This window comes from Dipodomys ordii, unplaced genomic scaffold (genome assembly GCF_000151885.1).
Source record: "Dipodomys ordii isolate 6190 unplaced genomic scaffold, Dord_2.0 Scaffold146, whole genome shotgun sequence".
Classification (NCBI taxonomy): Eukaryota; Metazoa; Chordata; class Mammalia; order Rodentia; family Heteromyidae; genus Dipodomys; species Dipodomys ordii.
The window spans coordinates 3,369,531-3,384,815 of NW_012267362.1; the positions used below are offsets into that span (position 1 = coordinate 3,369,531).

At 37.3% G+C, this 15,285-nt stretch overlaps 1 protein-coding gene across 6 annotated transcripts in view; it reads right to left on the reverse strand.

Moving 5' to 3' along the window:
* Positions 1–15,285, reverse strand: part of Ntng1 (netrin G1) — a 335,480-nt gene that overhangs the window by 51,477 nt on the left and 268,718 nt on the right. For 2 of the 6 annotated variants that reach the window (XM_013031867.1, XM_013031866.1), the window contains exon 5: positions 4,446–4,613. The exons of 3 other annotated variants lie outside the window; for them this stretch is intronic. In XM_013031867.1, coding sequence (XP_012887321.1) covers positions 4,446–4,613 — 168 coding nt within the window. Of the gene's footprint in view, positions 1–4,445; positions 4,614–13,412; positions 13,473–15,285 lie in introns of all 6 variants that reach the window. One more of the 6 variants, XM_013031869.1, reaches the window with a different exon arrangement.

The following is a 15,285-nucleotide window of genomic DNA, read 5'->3' on the forward strand; positions in this document are numbered from 1 at the left end:
CGAGCGCTCTACCACTTGAGCTACAGCGCCACTTCCTGTTTTCTGGTGGTTTATTGGAGATAGGAGTCTCACGGTCTCTCCTGCCCGGGCTGGCTTTGAACCTCGATCCTCAAATCTCAGCCTCCTGAGTTGCTAGGATTACAGGCGTGAGCTACCAGCGCCCGGCGAATTCAGAATTCTTAATAAAATAAACATTTATTTTAAAATTAATTAATTAATTAATTGTGCTTTCCTTGCAGCATGCATTTAGGGTCTGGGTGCTTTTCTCTCAAGGCAGGTGTTCTTTATTTCTGCTTTTTTTTGGAGGTTATCTAGAGGTGTGAGTCTCACAGCCTTTTGTCCCTTCAAACTTTGATCCAACCTCTGTCCTCAGAAAACAGCTTCCTAAGTAGCTAATATTTCAGGCATGAGCTACTCTTGTCAGATGAAACAAAATATTTATAATAGTGAAAAATGTAGATAAAAATAAAGTTAAATGATCCCTAAAATGCCCCTTTCTTGCAAATCTAGTTTGGTTTACCCTTAATAACTGGGCTTTCTTTAAAGTAATAAGTTTTATTCTACCAATATTGTATATGTGAGAGCAATTTAAAAGAATATTTAAAAACAATAAAGTGTTTGGCTTTCAATGTCTGTGCATATGTGTAAGTCTATTCTTTTATCAAGACTGTAATATATTTCTTGTTGTGAAGTGCATTTGATCAAAGTACATGATATGCATGTTGCAAATATCATAATGAAGCTTCTTTGTATATGCTAATGAAAATATTACATCACTAATATTTTGTAAGCCAGTTAGCAAAGTTACATCTGGCCAGCATGAACTCACATGCTATTCTAGTTAAGTACTCCAAAATAATTAATATAAGATTTTAGATGAAAAAATGTAAATAAAGGAAAGCAAAACCCAAACAATAGGACACTGAACACATTGTAAGTGCCAGGGTAAGAGGCTAAATGTAATGTTATTCCATGACTTTATAAAAAGACAAGGAGAGCTATGATTTTATTCTCCACTGCTTGTACAAATAATTCAGATTTTCAGTTAAGGAGCCATATTCAAGGATGGATGTCGCAGTAGTGAAAATGGCCTTGGAGAATCATATTTTTTTTTATTCCATGAAACGATAAACAAATATGCAGGATTGTGGAATTGCAAAACAACCCGAAATACTTTCGGCAGCTTGATTAAAAAGTTGTACTACAACTGATTTATAGAGATTAAGATTGCATTGTGTTTGCTTTGTTCTATATAAGGTACCTCTGATTACCTGATCTTGGTTTCAAGGAGAATTATAAATAAATACATCCTAACTTCGAGGCTCAGCAACTGCTGAGCCCTGTGTTTTATTCTAATGCAGAGCTTGTTGGGAGGCATTATTAATAATGATTACCCAAGGTCATGAACCATGTATCCTCTAGCTTCCTGCCTAATGCTCAAGTTTATATGAAACAGAAGCATGTGAGGATGTCATCTTCATGTAATTGTTGTGTCATCACAGGATAATTACATGCCTCTTTGGAGACATGGCTGGACTGGGAATTTATATATGAAAAATAGGTAAATTCATCAGTAATTACAAAGGAGCATCACTGTGGCAACAAGGAGGAGCCAGCTGCATTTTGTATTTGCTGCAATATAAAATTATATAACTACTCCAAAATATCTAAGGGAAACAGAGGTAGGAGCTGTTCCTTCATAGCCAGTAATAAATTGGATTGGAACCCCTCTGTATATCATCTTGACAATAAAATTAAATTAAAAAATGCAAAAAAATGGAAAAGCACCTTAAGAAAGTTTTAATTTAGAGAATTTGTAAAGAAAGTTTTAATTTAGAGAATTTGTAGGGGAAATTCAAAGTTTCCACAACTAGCCTGATTCCTTGAAAGTGAATTATGTAAATATCTATTCATTTTCATTAGTGCTTTCTAGACAGAATGGAATTAAATTTAACTCTCAGTTGTGTGTGGTGGATCCTGTTAAATTTGACATTTAATCTTGTCCTTGACTCTTTGCCCTTCAGGCCTTCCTGATTTATTTAAATTGTTAAAATCGTGAAACACTTTAATTTTATGTGTTGTGTGATGTATGATTAGATTTTATTCTTGTGCTCTTTTTATTTTACCTTTTCTGTTTGTTCCATGTTAGTAGTGTGGCATTCATGTCTTTCTTTTTTTTTAAGGCATTAGTTTTATTAATACTCGAGTCTTTGTAACCTAGGTATAATGAAAGCAATTGAACTTCTGCTTATAAACTCACAGTGAAATTGCTACTGTCATCCAAAAAGCACAGTAAAAGGCATGTTAAAGTAAAATCTGACATGCTTAGCTGTGCTAATTATGACAGAATAGTTAGAGGAGTATTCAATTTTTGAAGTCAAAATGTCCATTGCTAAAACTATATGATTTGGGTCAATTTGCCTTTTTTTCTCTAGTAGAATAGAAGGAACATTATTAGTATAATACTTACCCTACTATTTTGCTAATGAGTATTAAGTTTAAAAAAATTACAAGTCCACTCACAAAGTGTCCTATCCATCCCATCTGATCCTGACAAATCAGATCCTGAGATTCAAAGGACTTACCTAAGGCACACAGCCATCAAATATGCACTGGATCGGAACCAGACTCTCCAGGCTTTAAGTCCAGTACTTCCTCTACTAATTCACAAATGGTAAACAAGGAAGTACTTTGCAAAATAGAAACCACTGTAGATATAAACAATTTTATGTATACTTGGCCCAATTAAATTCCAAAACAACCATACAGCTATTCCATGTAACACAGCAAGAATCTATTTGACTTTAACAACCCAATCAAAAAGCAATGATCTTAGACAGAATTGGGTTCCCCCCTTTTTACTTCTTTCTTTTTATCCTCTTTCATCCCTGTCATTTTCCTTCTTCCATATTTTGTTTAATTCAGATTCTACATGAAAAATTCTACCTTCAAAATTGACCAGATAGTTAACTATCAGTCTGATAACAGATACAATATTTCATATATATATATATATATATACATTTTCACAGTATTCTGCACAATATAACTTAGTATAGAGTGAAATTCCATTTATTGTTTCTTCTTTTTCCATCAGCCTCCTTTTTTTGAAAAAAAAAAACCAAAAAACAAATTCTTGTGTCAGTATTGGGGCTTGAACTCAGGGCCTGGGTTCTGTCTCTTAGTTTTTCTACTCAAGGCTCACACTCTACATCTTAAATAATAACTTCACCTCTGGGTTATCTGTCTGTCTGTCTGTCTGTCTATCTATCTATCTATCTCTTACTTACTTTCGGTGGTTAATTGGAGATAAGAGTCTCACAGACTTTCCTGTCTCGTTGGCTTTGTACTCCACTCCTCATATATAGCCCTCTGAGTAGTTAGGGTTACAGGTTGAAGTCATTAGCACCTAGCCAGCCTCCTTTTCTAACAGACAAGCTCCACTATACAAAAGGTAGGAGGAGTTTCTCTGAATGAGGAAGGGCACCTGCTCTTCAGGTGGTAGGGTCAGCTGTGGGGGAGGGCATGGTAGCACTCAAACTGTAAAGATGCTGTTTTGAGCACTTATTCAATCTGAAAGCTAAGAGAATTTATTGCCTGGAATAATTTTGGGAAAAGATTCTTTCTTTAAGGGTCTATGGAAAAATTCAATAAATGGAATTTCATTCCTAGGGTAGAAAAGTTAGCCCAAATCCTCCATTACCAGTTGTTAAAGCTTTCAGTTCCAATAATAACTTTTCTTTTTGTTTGCCAGTACTGGGGCTTGAATTCAGGGCCTCCAGCTCTTAATTAACTTTTTTTCTGCTCAGGACTGGCATTATACCACTTGGGCCACACTTCTCCTTCTGGCTTTTTACTTGCTAGTTAATTGGAGATAAGAGTATCTCAGATTTATCTACACTACCTGGCTTCAAGATCAGTCCTCAGATCTTACCCTCCTGAGTAGCTAGGATTACTGGCTTAAGCCACCAACTCCCAGCTTCTAATAGTGACATTTTAAATCCATCAGTCCTTGTTGATCATGAATGATATGCAAGATTTTCTGCTTCAATAGGTCCTATCTATAATTAAATCCTGTATAATGAATTTCCATTTTGAAGATTGATCATACAATTTCAGAACATAGAAACAGGTCAACATGACCAGGTTTAAAGACTTCATGCACATAAAGAAAAGAAGAAAGAAAACTCTTCATTTCCCAGGCATGATTTCTCAGCTCATTCTCTTTAAACCCATAGCAACATAAAAATGATTAAAAATAGAGCCCCCAAGTATGATTTCATTCAGCACAAGTAAAATTTTAATTTATCACAGATTTCTGCTTCATTGAGAAAGTTCATTCTGGCTCAGCTGTGGTGCAAATCACCAGTCTTCCCAATCTAAATATTAGCTCCCCATAGCTTGGAAAAGCAGAAAACAAAAGCCGAAATTATAATGGAACTGACCTATGCACACATTCTCATCGTCCAGCTGTGCAGAAGCATTTCTGAAGTAGCCCAGCCTGCATAACTCACAGTGCTGCCCTCTAGTGTTGTGTTTACAGCTCACGCAAATGACTGTATTGAGCAGATCGATATAACTGCATCGATTGGAGTGGCCGAAGCATTCACAGTCTTGCAAGGAAGAACAGAGATGTATACAGAGTGTATACAGCAGCAGAGTAACAGCACACTACATGCTTGGGCTAAATGAGGGATGGAGAAAAGATGGTGGGATGGAATCAACATTGACACATGGCGACAACAGGTGGTTGTGACTGGGCATGGAAGTAGCATCTGTTTCAAGCAGGATAGAAAGGTCGGACATTGGGAGCATGACTGAAGATTGGTAATTCTTGGCAGACAAGATGAACAGAAGCATTGGCAGGTGTACACCTTTTAAAATTTGAGAAGGCTTGGTTTCCACTGATGCAAAAGTCTAAGTTTTGCACATGGAAGTTGTATTGGATCCCCCATACACCCTTCATATCTGCAGTCTTTTCTTTTTCTAAAAAAAAAAAAAAAGGAGAGACACATGTGAGCAGCAAGTGTCTGAAGCTGCTGTTTTCCATGGCTTCCTTGTCTCACTATAGTTTAGGTTAAGGCACTAACAGGGTTTCATTGAAATCATGGCCAATTTAGTAGGGACTGAAACAACCCTATAATACGTTGCTTTTCCCTGATGCTTAGAGAAGATGACTTTCTTACATATTTCTCTCTTCAGGCCAAAGGTGCATGGTTATGGGTAAGAGAACACACACACACACACACACACACACACACACACACACACACACACACACAACTGGGGAGAGATTATTCATATGAAAAAAAAAACAATTTTTAAGATTTCCCTTTCTTTCAAGTGTCATGCTAAGTCTGCTACTGAAAACAAAACAAAACAAAATACAAAACAACCCAAAAGGCAGATCACTAATAACTGACAGATTTCTCTTCCTTCCTTTCTTTAAAATGTTGGAGCTGCCTCTGAGTTTTGGGAGTGATGATGGCAAGAACTAGAAAGGAAATGTGAAGATGGACGAAGAGAGGAGTTGGAAGGGGTGGAGTGGGGGAGGGGTACTACATATCTGTCTTATGTCTCAACCAAAGTCAAAAGGTATTAATGTGGCTCAATCTTTTCCAAAGAAATAATAAAATCAATGCCTCTTTTGGTACAATATTTATTTAAATATTTGTTAAATATCTGTTAAGTAGAAAAAAAAGAGGGATAATGAGGTGGGTCTTCTTACATATAGAAGAGAAAGCATGACTCTGAAAACTGTGTTTATCCATAGTTTTTGTGTTAACCTATAACTTTTGGTTAACATCTAACTTGTATCTCACCAGGAGGCCAAACACAGTCACTCTTCAACCTCATTCTTCATTCATTCATTCATTCATTCAATTTATATTTTATAGAGTCAATCTGTTATGTGGGAAAAACTTTGCTAAATGCTGATTTACTCTTTAGACTGTGTAACATTGTAGAGAGATTATATTTCACTGAGAATAAAAATGAGTGTTATCAAGCAAGGTAAAATAAGATAACTAGCTCTAAAACAATTGTTTTCGCTAACATGCTACCACTTGTTAGAAAAATGCAGATTTATTTGTTAGAGAGTTGGCTACTCCAACAGATTGATGTGATCCTGATGGAATGAGATTTGATTTGGCTAAAAATGGAGGACACTGGGACAGTGAAAAATAGAAGATACCTTGGATTTGGATCAGTAGCTTGCTGGACTCAGTTGATTCAAGAAGACACAAGAAGAAGCAGAAGATCCTGAAGCCAACCCATTTCCTTTCCTGAGATCAGCTGTATGTAAATATATGGGTAGGAAGAGGGGCTAGAGATGAGGGAAGGGTGGAGCCAGAGAGGAAAGGAGTGTTTGGGGCGGAGACTTTGGAACTTCCACATGGAGTAAGAGAAATCAACTCAATAGTTAAAGGATGCCAAGAAAAGATAATAAGAGCGCCATCAATAATAATCAAGTGACAGATTCTCTAAGTCAATTTCTTTGGACAAAAATACACATTTCAAAATCAACTAGATCTGAGTTGCACCTTGTGTGTACACGCACCACCTGTCTCTTCCCACAAAATCTTCTTTCTAGAACTTTCCTGGCTTCAGAGTTTGCAAAAGAGAAAATCTAGATGAAACTTTCTAGAAACAGTGGTTGCAAGTTTCTAAACCTGCTTGTTTTCCCAAGGACTGCTCAGAGCTGCCTGGAATTCCTTTGAAAAGGGCAACAGACCCCATGTACCTAATTTCATGAAACCAGCTTTCCCCAAAGCACCTCCTATGTACAAAACTTCATCTGAGGCACTTTCTGGAGCTCTGTAGAAGCTTGACTATTGAGTTAGGCAAATGTGCTTTGGTAACTAGAAAACAAAGTAGCACCCATTAACACGTTAAATAAATAAATAAATAAAAATCTAGGCAGAGGAGGCACTCATTTCCACTTGAGGGAAATAGGTAAAATGGCCTTCAGAAATATACACAGAAGCAGGTAGGTAGATTTATTTTATGTTATAGTTATCATTATTTATGTATTTTTTATTTATGTATTGTGCTGGTATTAGCTTTTTTTGCTCCAGGCCCCTCTCCTTGCAAGGGAAGACGTAATTAGCAATTCTCCTGAAAAGAATAAAAAGGCAGGAAGCTAGTGGAGCAAAGGTTGGAGAAATTTTGTCATATAGTTCTTTTTGTGGTGATTTCAGGGGCATTACAGGATTTGTTCAAAAGCCAAAACTACTCATTTAGCTACTAGTTGACCAAGTATTATCCAAGAAAAATAGTCTGAAAACCATTAAAGTTTGGGGCTGTGAATGTAGCTCGCACGTTTGCCTAGCACTCCCAAAGACCTAGGCTTAATCTCCACTACTACCCAGGGGCAGAGAAACAAGAAAAAAGAAAAGAACAAAGGAAGAAAGGAAGGAAGGAAGGGAGAAGGAGAGAAGAACAGAGGAATGAAGGAAGGAAGAAGTAATCCAAGTATAACATTTTGAGATCAGTCCCATGAACCACTATCCTAATATCCAATGTAACAGCATTATCTCCGATTTGAATTTAATGACAAGTACAGATTTATGTGATGACAATAATCTGTTTGATTTTTTAAAAATTGTATTGGCAACGCTGGGTGAGAACTCAGGGCCTTGCTAGGCAGGAACTCTACCATTTCAGTCAATCCACTAACCCATTTTTGTATTGTTTCTTTTTGAGATAGGGTCTTCTTTAGCCCAAGCTGGTCTTCAGTGGAATCCTCCTGTCTGCTTTCCTGTGTTACTGGGATGACAAGTATGTGCCACTACATCCAGTCATCAATAGAGGTGGAGTTTCCAGAACTTTTCTTCCCTCCCCCCGCATTGGCTTCAAACAATTCCCTGATCTCTGCCTCCCAAGTACCTACAAGTATGAAACCTGAAACACTGCCCCTGACCTACATTAACTTTGTCTTTGTGGGTCGTTGATAGTCAAAGTTAAATAATTATATAAGAAAGCTTACCTAGCCAAACACACTCTATTATAAATTTATGCCAGCAAATAACTAGACATTTAGAATATTCTTCAAGTTAGGAGGTAGGCTTATTAAAACTAGGTTCATTTAAGATTTCTAGGATTCTTATGAGACTTTGATAAAGCTAAGCAATCTGACCATGATATATTTGAGAATGTAAAATGAGAAAATATTTTGGAAAGTGATTTATTAAACATGAGAAGATCATATAAGTTTAAGGCACTGTAATTGTAATTATTAGACTTCTGTATTATCTTCCAGTGCTCTGTTCATTTACCATTCTTTAGTACCTGCACTTCCCACTCAGCCATTGAATCCATTAATGATTGCTAATGATACAGTTAGGGCTACATTATCATATTATCCTAAAGGGATAATGCTAATACTTTAATAATTTTCCAATTCACTGACTCACCCTGTCCTTACTTCTCTTCTATTGAAGCATAGAATTCACGGTCCATCTTACAGTCAATTTCTTTTAAATACTCTTGCTTTCTTACCCCCAAACCATGCTCTTCTGGAAAAAACTTGATCCTGATTAAATTTCATTCTCCCTCTCTACATTGCCTACATACCAGCAGCTGTTTGTAGCTGGATTTTTTTCTTCTCCAAAACACAGGTTTCACTTTGTATTCATGATCATTCACATCAGTGGATTCTCAGGGGTAGCTGACAATCCTTCTTAACAAAGGAGTGTTTTCTTTTGTTCTTTCTCCTTCCCTATTTATTCATTACTTTGGTTTATTTTTTTATTAAAATTCTTTTGCAGTTTGTTATGTTCTCAAACATTTGAGAAGCCAGTCCTTGGACATGTTTATTTTAAAAATTCATCTTCTCCAGTCTCATGAATTAAAAAAAAATAATCGATAGGTGGACCATTCTAAAATAGTACTTTCCAGACTGGACTAAATCCTGTTGGTGAGGGACACTGTGTTCAGACACAGACACTGCATGTAGTGACCTTCTTAGAAGCCTCATGTGAACATTTAATAACTATTTCAACTTGAACATGTTCACAACTGAGTTCTCAGGCTACATTTTTTTTGGATGGTCGTGGGGTTTGAACTCTGGGCCTGGGCACTGTCCCTGAGCTCTTCAGCTCAAGACTAGTGCTCTACCACTTGAGCCACAGAGTTACTTCTGGTTTTCTGGTCATTTATTGGAGATAAGAGTCTCATGGACTTTCCTGCCCTGGCTGGCTTTGAACAGTGGTCCTCAGATCTTAGCCTCCTGAATAGGCTAGTATTACAGGTGTGAACCACCAGTGTCTGGCTACCTTCTTATATCTGCTGCTAACTGGTGGCCCTTTCTCAAGAAATAACTTCTTTTTTCCCAATGACTTCAATCAAAACAGATGGAGTTGCTCTTAATGCATTCCTTTTCTCATTCCTACAACGAATCCATTAGCTGATTCCCCTGGCTAGGCTTTTAGAACACATTCTGAAGCTGACTACCTCTGACCCTCCTGCACCATCTTAACCTCATTTCAGGGTACTGCTGCCCCTCACCTACACCTGCCATTGTTTCCAACCTGCTTTCTCTACCCCCAGTCTGGCAGTGATCTCTTATTCACAGGGAAACACTCAAAATTAGATCACAATATCATTGCTCACAGTCCTAATGGCTTCTCGTCTCATTCAGAGTAAGAGTTCATTGATTGCCAAGTGCCTTGGTGTTACCCTGGCTGCTCCTTTATAAGCATTCTCTTCCCTTCTTGCTAAACAATGCCTCCATATTGCTCCTCCACCATGCCAACTTGGAGCCATGGCACTTCCCTTTGTCTTGTCCTGAATATTCCACAGACACCTCTCAAACATCAGTCATTATTGCTTGCTCAGTTCACATTTGGGCCTCTCAGAATTCTCTGATCACTTCATCTCGATAACAGCTCTCAATCCAACCCCCTTAACATCTCTTAATATCCCATTCTGTTTAATATCTTTTTTATGTGTGCTGATGTTGAGGCTTGAACTCCAGGCCTTGCACTCTTACTTGGGACTTCAACTCTGGACCTGGGCGCTGTCCCTGAGCTCTTTAGCTCAGATCTCAACCTCCCGAATAGCTAGCTTTGTAGGTGTGATCCCTCAGTACTTGGACTGTTTAAATGTTCATGAAATGTAGCACATCTGAAAAGTATATTGATTTATTTATTGTTTCCTTTGTGAAAATGCCATAATGTATTGAAAAGTATATTTTAAAAGAATATTTAAAAGCATAAAACTATAAGTAGCATATTCTTTGTTCACAGTTGTAACCACAGAACTTTAAACAATGCCTGGAACATATTAATCATTCAAAAATGCTGATGAATGAGTGAATAAATGAATGAATGAAGATCCTGAGGCACCCTTCTCTGGGAGAGAGAAGAAAGTTATGTTTAAATTCATTCTTTCATTATCCAAGTCCCCAAAGAGATTCTGGCTGTTCTTATACATTAAATAGTTCAGAAAAACAGCAGCCACACAGTGTGATGCAGCTGATTTAGTGATCATATTTTGAGTCCACTACACAGGTTTTGAGTCAACTATGCAGACTATTTTAGATTTTTGAAAAACAGATGTGGTTTGATGCCATTTTTTTAAAAAAAATCTCAAATCACATTGTATGTATATTTCAGGCAAGTGTGATTCCTTAAGTGTTGAATGAGCAAAACTAAAGGAATGTGTAAGGTACAGGTACATGATTTGGTGGGGCAAGTCTTGGCCAGCAGAGCGATTGAGATCGTTCTGTGCCAGGTGACAGAGGGAACAAGGCCTGGTCCTGCTGCTCAAGATCAGCTTCCTCAGCCTTAGCAGCAGGATTAGCATTTTGAGCCAAATCCTTTGTTGGATGGGGTTGTCTGGTGCCTTGTAGGAAGCTCAAGAATGTCACAGGCTTTGTGGGCAGTAGCAGCCCCAACCTATGACACTCAGGTCTCTTTGTGGACACCACCAAACATGCCCCTGGGAAGGAACCCCTCCCACACCACTCCTTATGCATTCACTGCCATTGGTATAATGGTTTTGATAGGGAAAAAATCAATGTCATATATATGACATGTTTAATTTGAGAAGGCAATTATGGTGATAAGGGAGTAATGGCTCGTCAGTAGCAATAAAATTTAGACACATTTTAGATGGAAGGAGCTCAAAGTTGTCTTTCCACAAAGGTCCACACCTCTCCAGAGGCTTAGAAGGTTCCCTTTCACTAAGACTGGCTGGGGAAGACTTGGGTAGGTAGAAGTCACAGGAAAACAAACAAACAAAAAAGTGGGAGAGAAAGATAATGGAAGTCAAAGATTTTCTGGAAGAAGAGAGGATTACATTTCCCTTTTGTGCCTTCTTTAGTAGCATTCCTTTGTTACTTAAAATTTCATCATTACACTACCTATGTGAAGACAACAATACTTATTCTACATACACTGAATGTAGCACAGGTAGGTTATTGCTATTTTTTCCAAATGAGGAAAAGCTTATTCAACTTCAAAGCTAATGAAAATTCATTTTAGTTATTCAAAAAGAAAGGCTATGGGAAAGATGCTTTAGATAGAAGGCAAAGAAATCAGAACTGCATGAACTATTTTTTTTTTTCATTCCCTGCATGAACTGGGTAATAGTTTCTCTGGGGCTAAGAGATCTCCTCAACGGTGGGCGTGAACTGGTTCTAGAATTCTCTTAGTGCCTTCTCCACTGCAGCCTGACTTTCATCTTTAAGTAGTTTTTGAAGCCCCATTTCATTTGATGGCTTCTTCCTGCCTCCCTCGGATTGTTTGGACCTCGTTAGTGCTGCGTTCTAGGATGAGATTAGAGCATGCAGGTCCACCTTCAGGTCAAGAGGCCTCTTGTAGATCCAGAGCATTTGATGTTACATAAAAGAGAGAGGCTCTGCCAAATTCCCCTTTGCCTCCTTTCTCCTTTCCCATTCCACAGATCTGCATATCATGGTTGTGGAAGGGCATCTTCTTGAAAAAGGGCTTTAAAGACTGCTGTTCTACACCCCCACACCACCCAGTTGGCCTGTCACCCTCAGAGCCTCCTGCGGCTCCATTCCTGACCCATTTCCCCACACTTCAAGCCCAGTTGGACCTCAAAAGGGCCTCTCTAATGTTCCATTGTCCACAGTACATTGTAAGGCATTAAGACATGGTCTGAATCTTTTAATTTCCCATCTCCCAATCACTTTGTTCCTTTTTCTTTACATGTCATAGAAGCATCAATCATTATTAGCTGGAATCTGGAAAATAACTAAATATAATAAGCGATGGAGAAGTTGTTATGAGCATTTTCACGAAGTAGGTTAAACTAAGTTCAGATTTTTTTTAAACCTCTTTCTGTGTATGTGATGTTTCATGGGCGTGGGGGAGGCAAAAAACAAACAAATCCAACAAAATGAAACTCAGAACCTAAATGACAACAAAAAATTAAACAGCACACACATTTAAAAAAAAACCCTAACAAAACACAAAACCACACAACACACTCAACAATCAAGTGTGGAAAACCATACATACCTATGACACAGAGTAGTTAGAGGAAAATGATGAAATAAAAAAAAAGTCGTTTACATTTTCTGAAGAAAAAAACAAACCACCAAAACCCTTCATTCTGTGAATGATAGATGCCAGCTGGAATGGACCATTTATGAGTCACAAGTGTGATATTGCTCAATTAAGGAAAGCAATATGACTATTTATTTGTATCATAGTCAACACTTAAGCCATGTAGAGCTTTCTGGGTATGTTTCAAGTATAAATTGTCTTGAATCCTATGAATTTCATGTGTGGCACCTACATGTCATGAAAAACAACCTTGAACCTCACTGCTGGTGGGTCTGCTTGTTTTCAAGACAAATTGATGCCATTGCTAACACTCTCACATTCGTGGTCAATGAAGGAGCCTATACTGTTTTAATTCTTTTTTCCTTTTTCTTTTTGTCTTTCTTTCTTTGTTTTTTTTTTTTTTGTTTTGGTGTTGGTCTTGGGGCTTGAATCCAAGGCTTAGGCACTGCCACTGAGCTTCTTTTGTCCAAGATTAATGGTCTACCACTGAACCACAGCTTTACTTCCGGTTCTTGGGTACTAGAGATAAGGGTCTCACAGACTTTCTTGCCCAGGCTGGCTTTGAACTCATATATCATCTTCCTAAGTAGCTAGGATTACAAATATGAGCCATGGGCACCCAGCTATTGTTTTAATTCGTATTCACACATTCATCTTTCAGCAGCATCTTTAATTTTTGCAGTCGAGTTTTTGAGGAAAACATACTGTTTTCTTACAGATGACATTGCAGTACTAGTGAAAGCATCCTTTAGTATCAGTCAACATGCCTCACCAATAAGCTGATGGGTACAATTCACAGATATTCCAGATTCATACAGTGCAATGTTTCACAACACATAACGCATGGGATCACTGTATGAATCCAAGAATTCCTACCTCTCTTGTGGTTTGCAACTTGAACAGAAGAAACTGTTGACAAAGCTAATTTGGGAGCAACTGGATAGGTTTAAAAGAATGAACAGCAAATTAGAAACAATAGTGAAAAACGTTCAACCTGTTAATATCTTATTACCAACCCACTGGCAAAGTAGCCTTCAATAAAAAGACTATTTGTATCTAATCCTAGGAATTTGTTTCAATTATAAAGGAAGGCTTTGTTTTGGCTGCAAATAACTCAACATTGACAGTAATGAAAGGTGTTTTATTTCTGGAGTCAAAAAATCCCCAACCCCAAAACTCAAACATGTAAATCAAGAATCCACCTAAGGAAAGATATTTTTTTTCCTACCCTAATAATATGGACATTAGGACACAGAGTCTGATTTTCCCTCTTTTAAAATAGTAATTGAATTCTTTGTTAATTAGAAATAAAATTGCCTCAATTCAAACATTAATCTGTGTCACAAAAGTCCTTGTCTACATTTAAACCAGCTAGACCATCTTTTGGTTAAACTAATTAGACACCACAAAACATAGTCACCACGGCCAGCCAATCAGCAGCATTTGTATTTTCCTCTTAGAGTCACGTTGAGCAGCTGTTCCTTTAACAAAAGTTATTTTCTCAGTGTATGTATTTATTTGTTAAAGGCAGGATTTTCTCTCTCTATTTTTCTATTTCTTTTCCAATTAATCATGAAGTTACTTATGAAAATGGCAAAAAGTCCACTCAGAATGAAGGGTGATGATCCTTGAGATTCTATAGAATTGGTCTCTGCTATACATCCAGTGCACCTTCACTAGTATTTCAAGTTCAAGTACTTTATATATTGGTGCAGCTTCTTAAATAGATTCATGTGAGCTTGTTATCTTAAAAAAAGTGCAATACAGATTTCCTAACAATATTTCTGGAAGCTTTTTGTCCTGTGACACTCACAGAAAACATAGAAAATTAATTAAATGGGTTTATTTCAGGTTTGAAAGATGTATAATCTTGTTCAGTTTAAAACTCACAGTGCAGAAATGCTAAGTTAAAGATCCTCTCTTGTATAATCAGTTGAGCTATGAAAGTCAATGGGAAATGATGAGTAGCATTTCACCAGGACACTCTCATTGAACTTATCAAGCAACAAAGCCACTAAACCTTTTCCTGAATCCTCACAGATTATACTAACAGGGGTTATCTTGATCTGTGTTTATCTTTCCACATATGTATGCAGAGATTTAAAAAAATCCATTTGGAGCAGATGATTAAGATAATTCTATTTGCTAGTAATATATGTATCTAGGACAGTCTCAATTTCATCACTCTGATCAAGGACTGAAAATGCAGCCCTTTCAATCTGATTCCTCAACAAATTGCTAATATATTTTGTTTTGTATAGCAGCTATTTCCTGGTTCCTTCTTTTGCTCATTTCCTTCTCCATCTGTATTCATTAGAGTTTAAAAAGAACATCCTGTATAGAACTAAGGAGGAAAGAAGTCAAACATGAGTCGCTTCTCTTACTTTGTTTTTAGAAGAAAGCAAAAGAATAGCTTTAAATAAAAATGAACACTAGTTTATACAAGAATATACATATGTGTAGGTTAGGTGGTGATAGGAATTTAATACTACTCTGCAGTTTATGATGTTCCTTATCCAATTTTCAGAAGTTTAAATTCTTCCTGTGTAATCATATTGTTGTATGTATCTTTCCTTCCTTCCTTCCTTCCTTCCTTCCTTCCTTCCTTCCTTCCTTCCTTCCTTCCTTCCTTCCTTTCTTCCTTCCTCCCTCCCTCCCTTCCTTCCTTTGCTTCCTTTCTTTTTTTGAAAATTCAGAATATAATTACTAGTTTAAGGACATACAGAATTTAGGCTAGTATTAACACTGC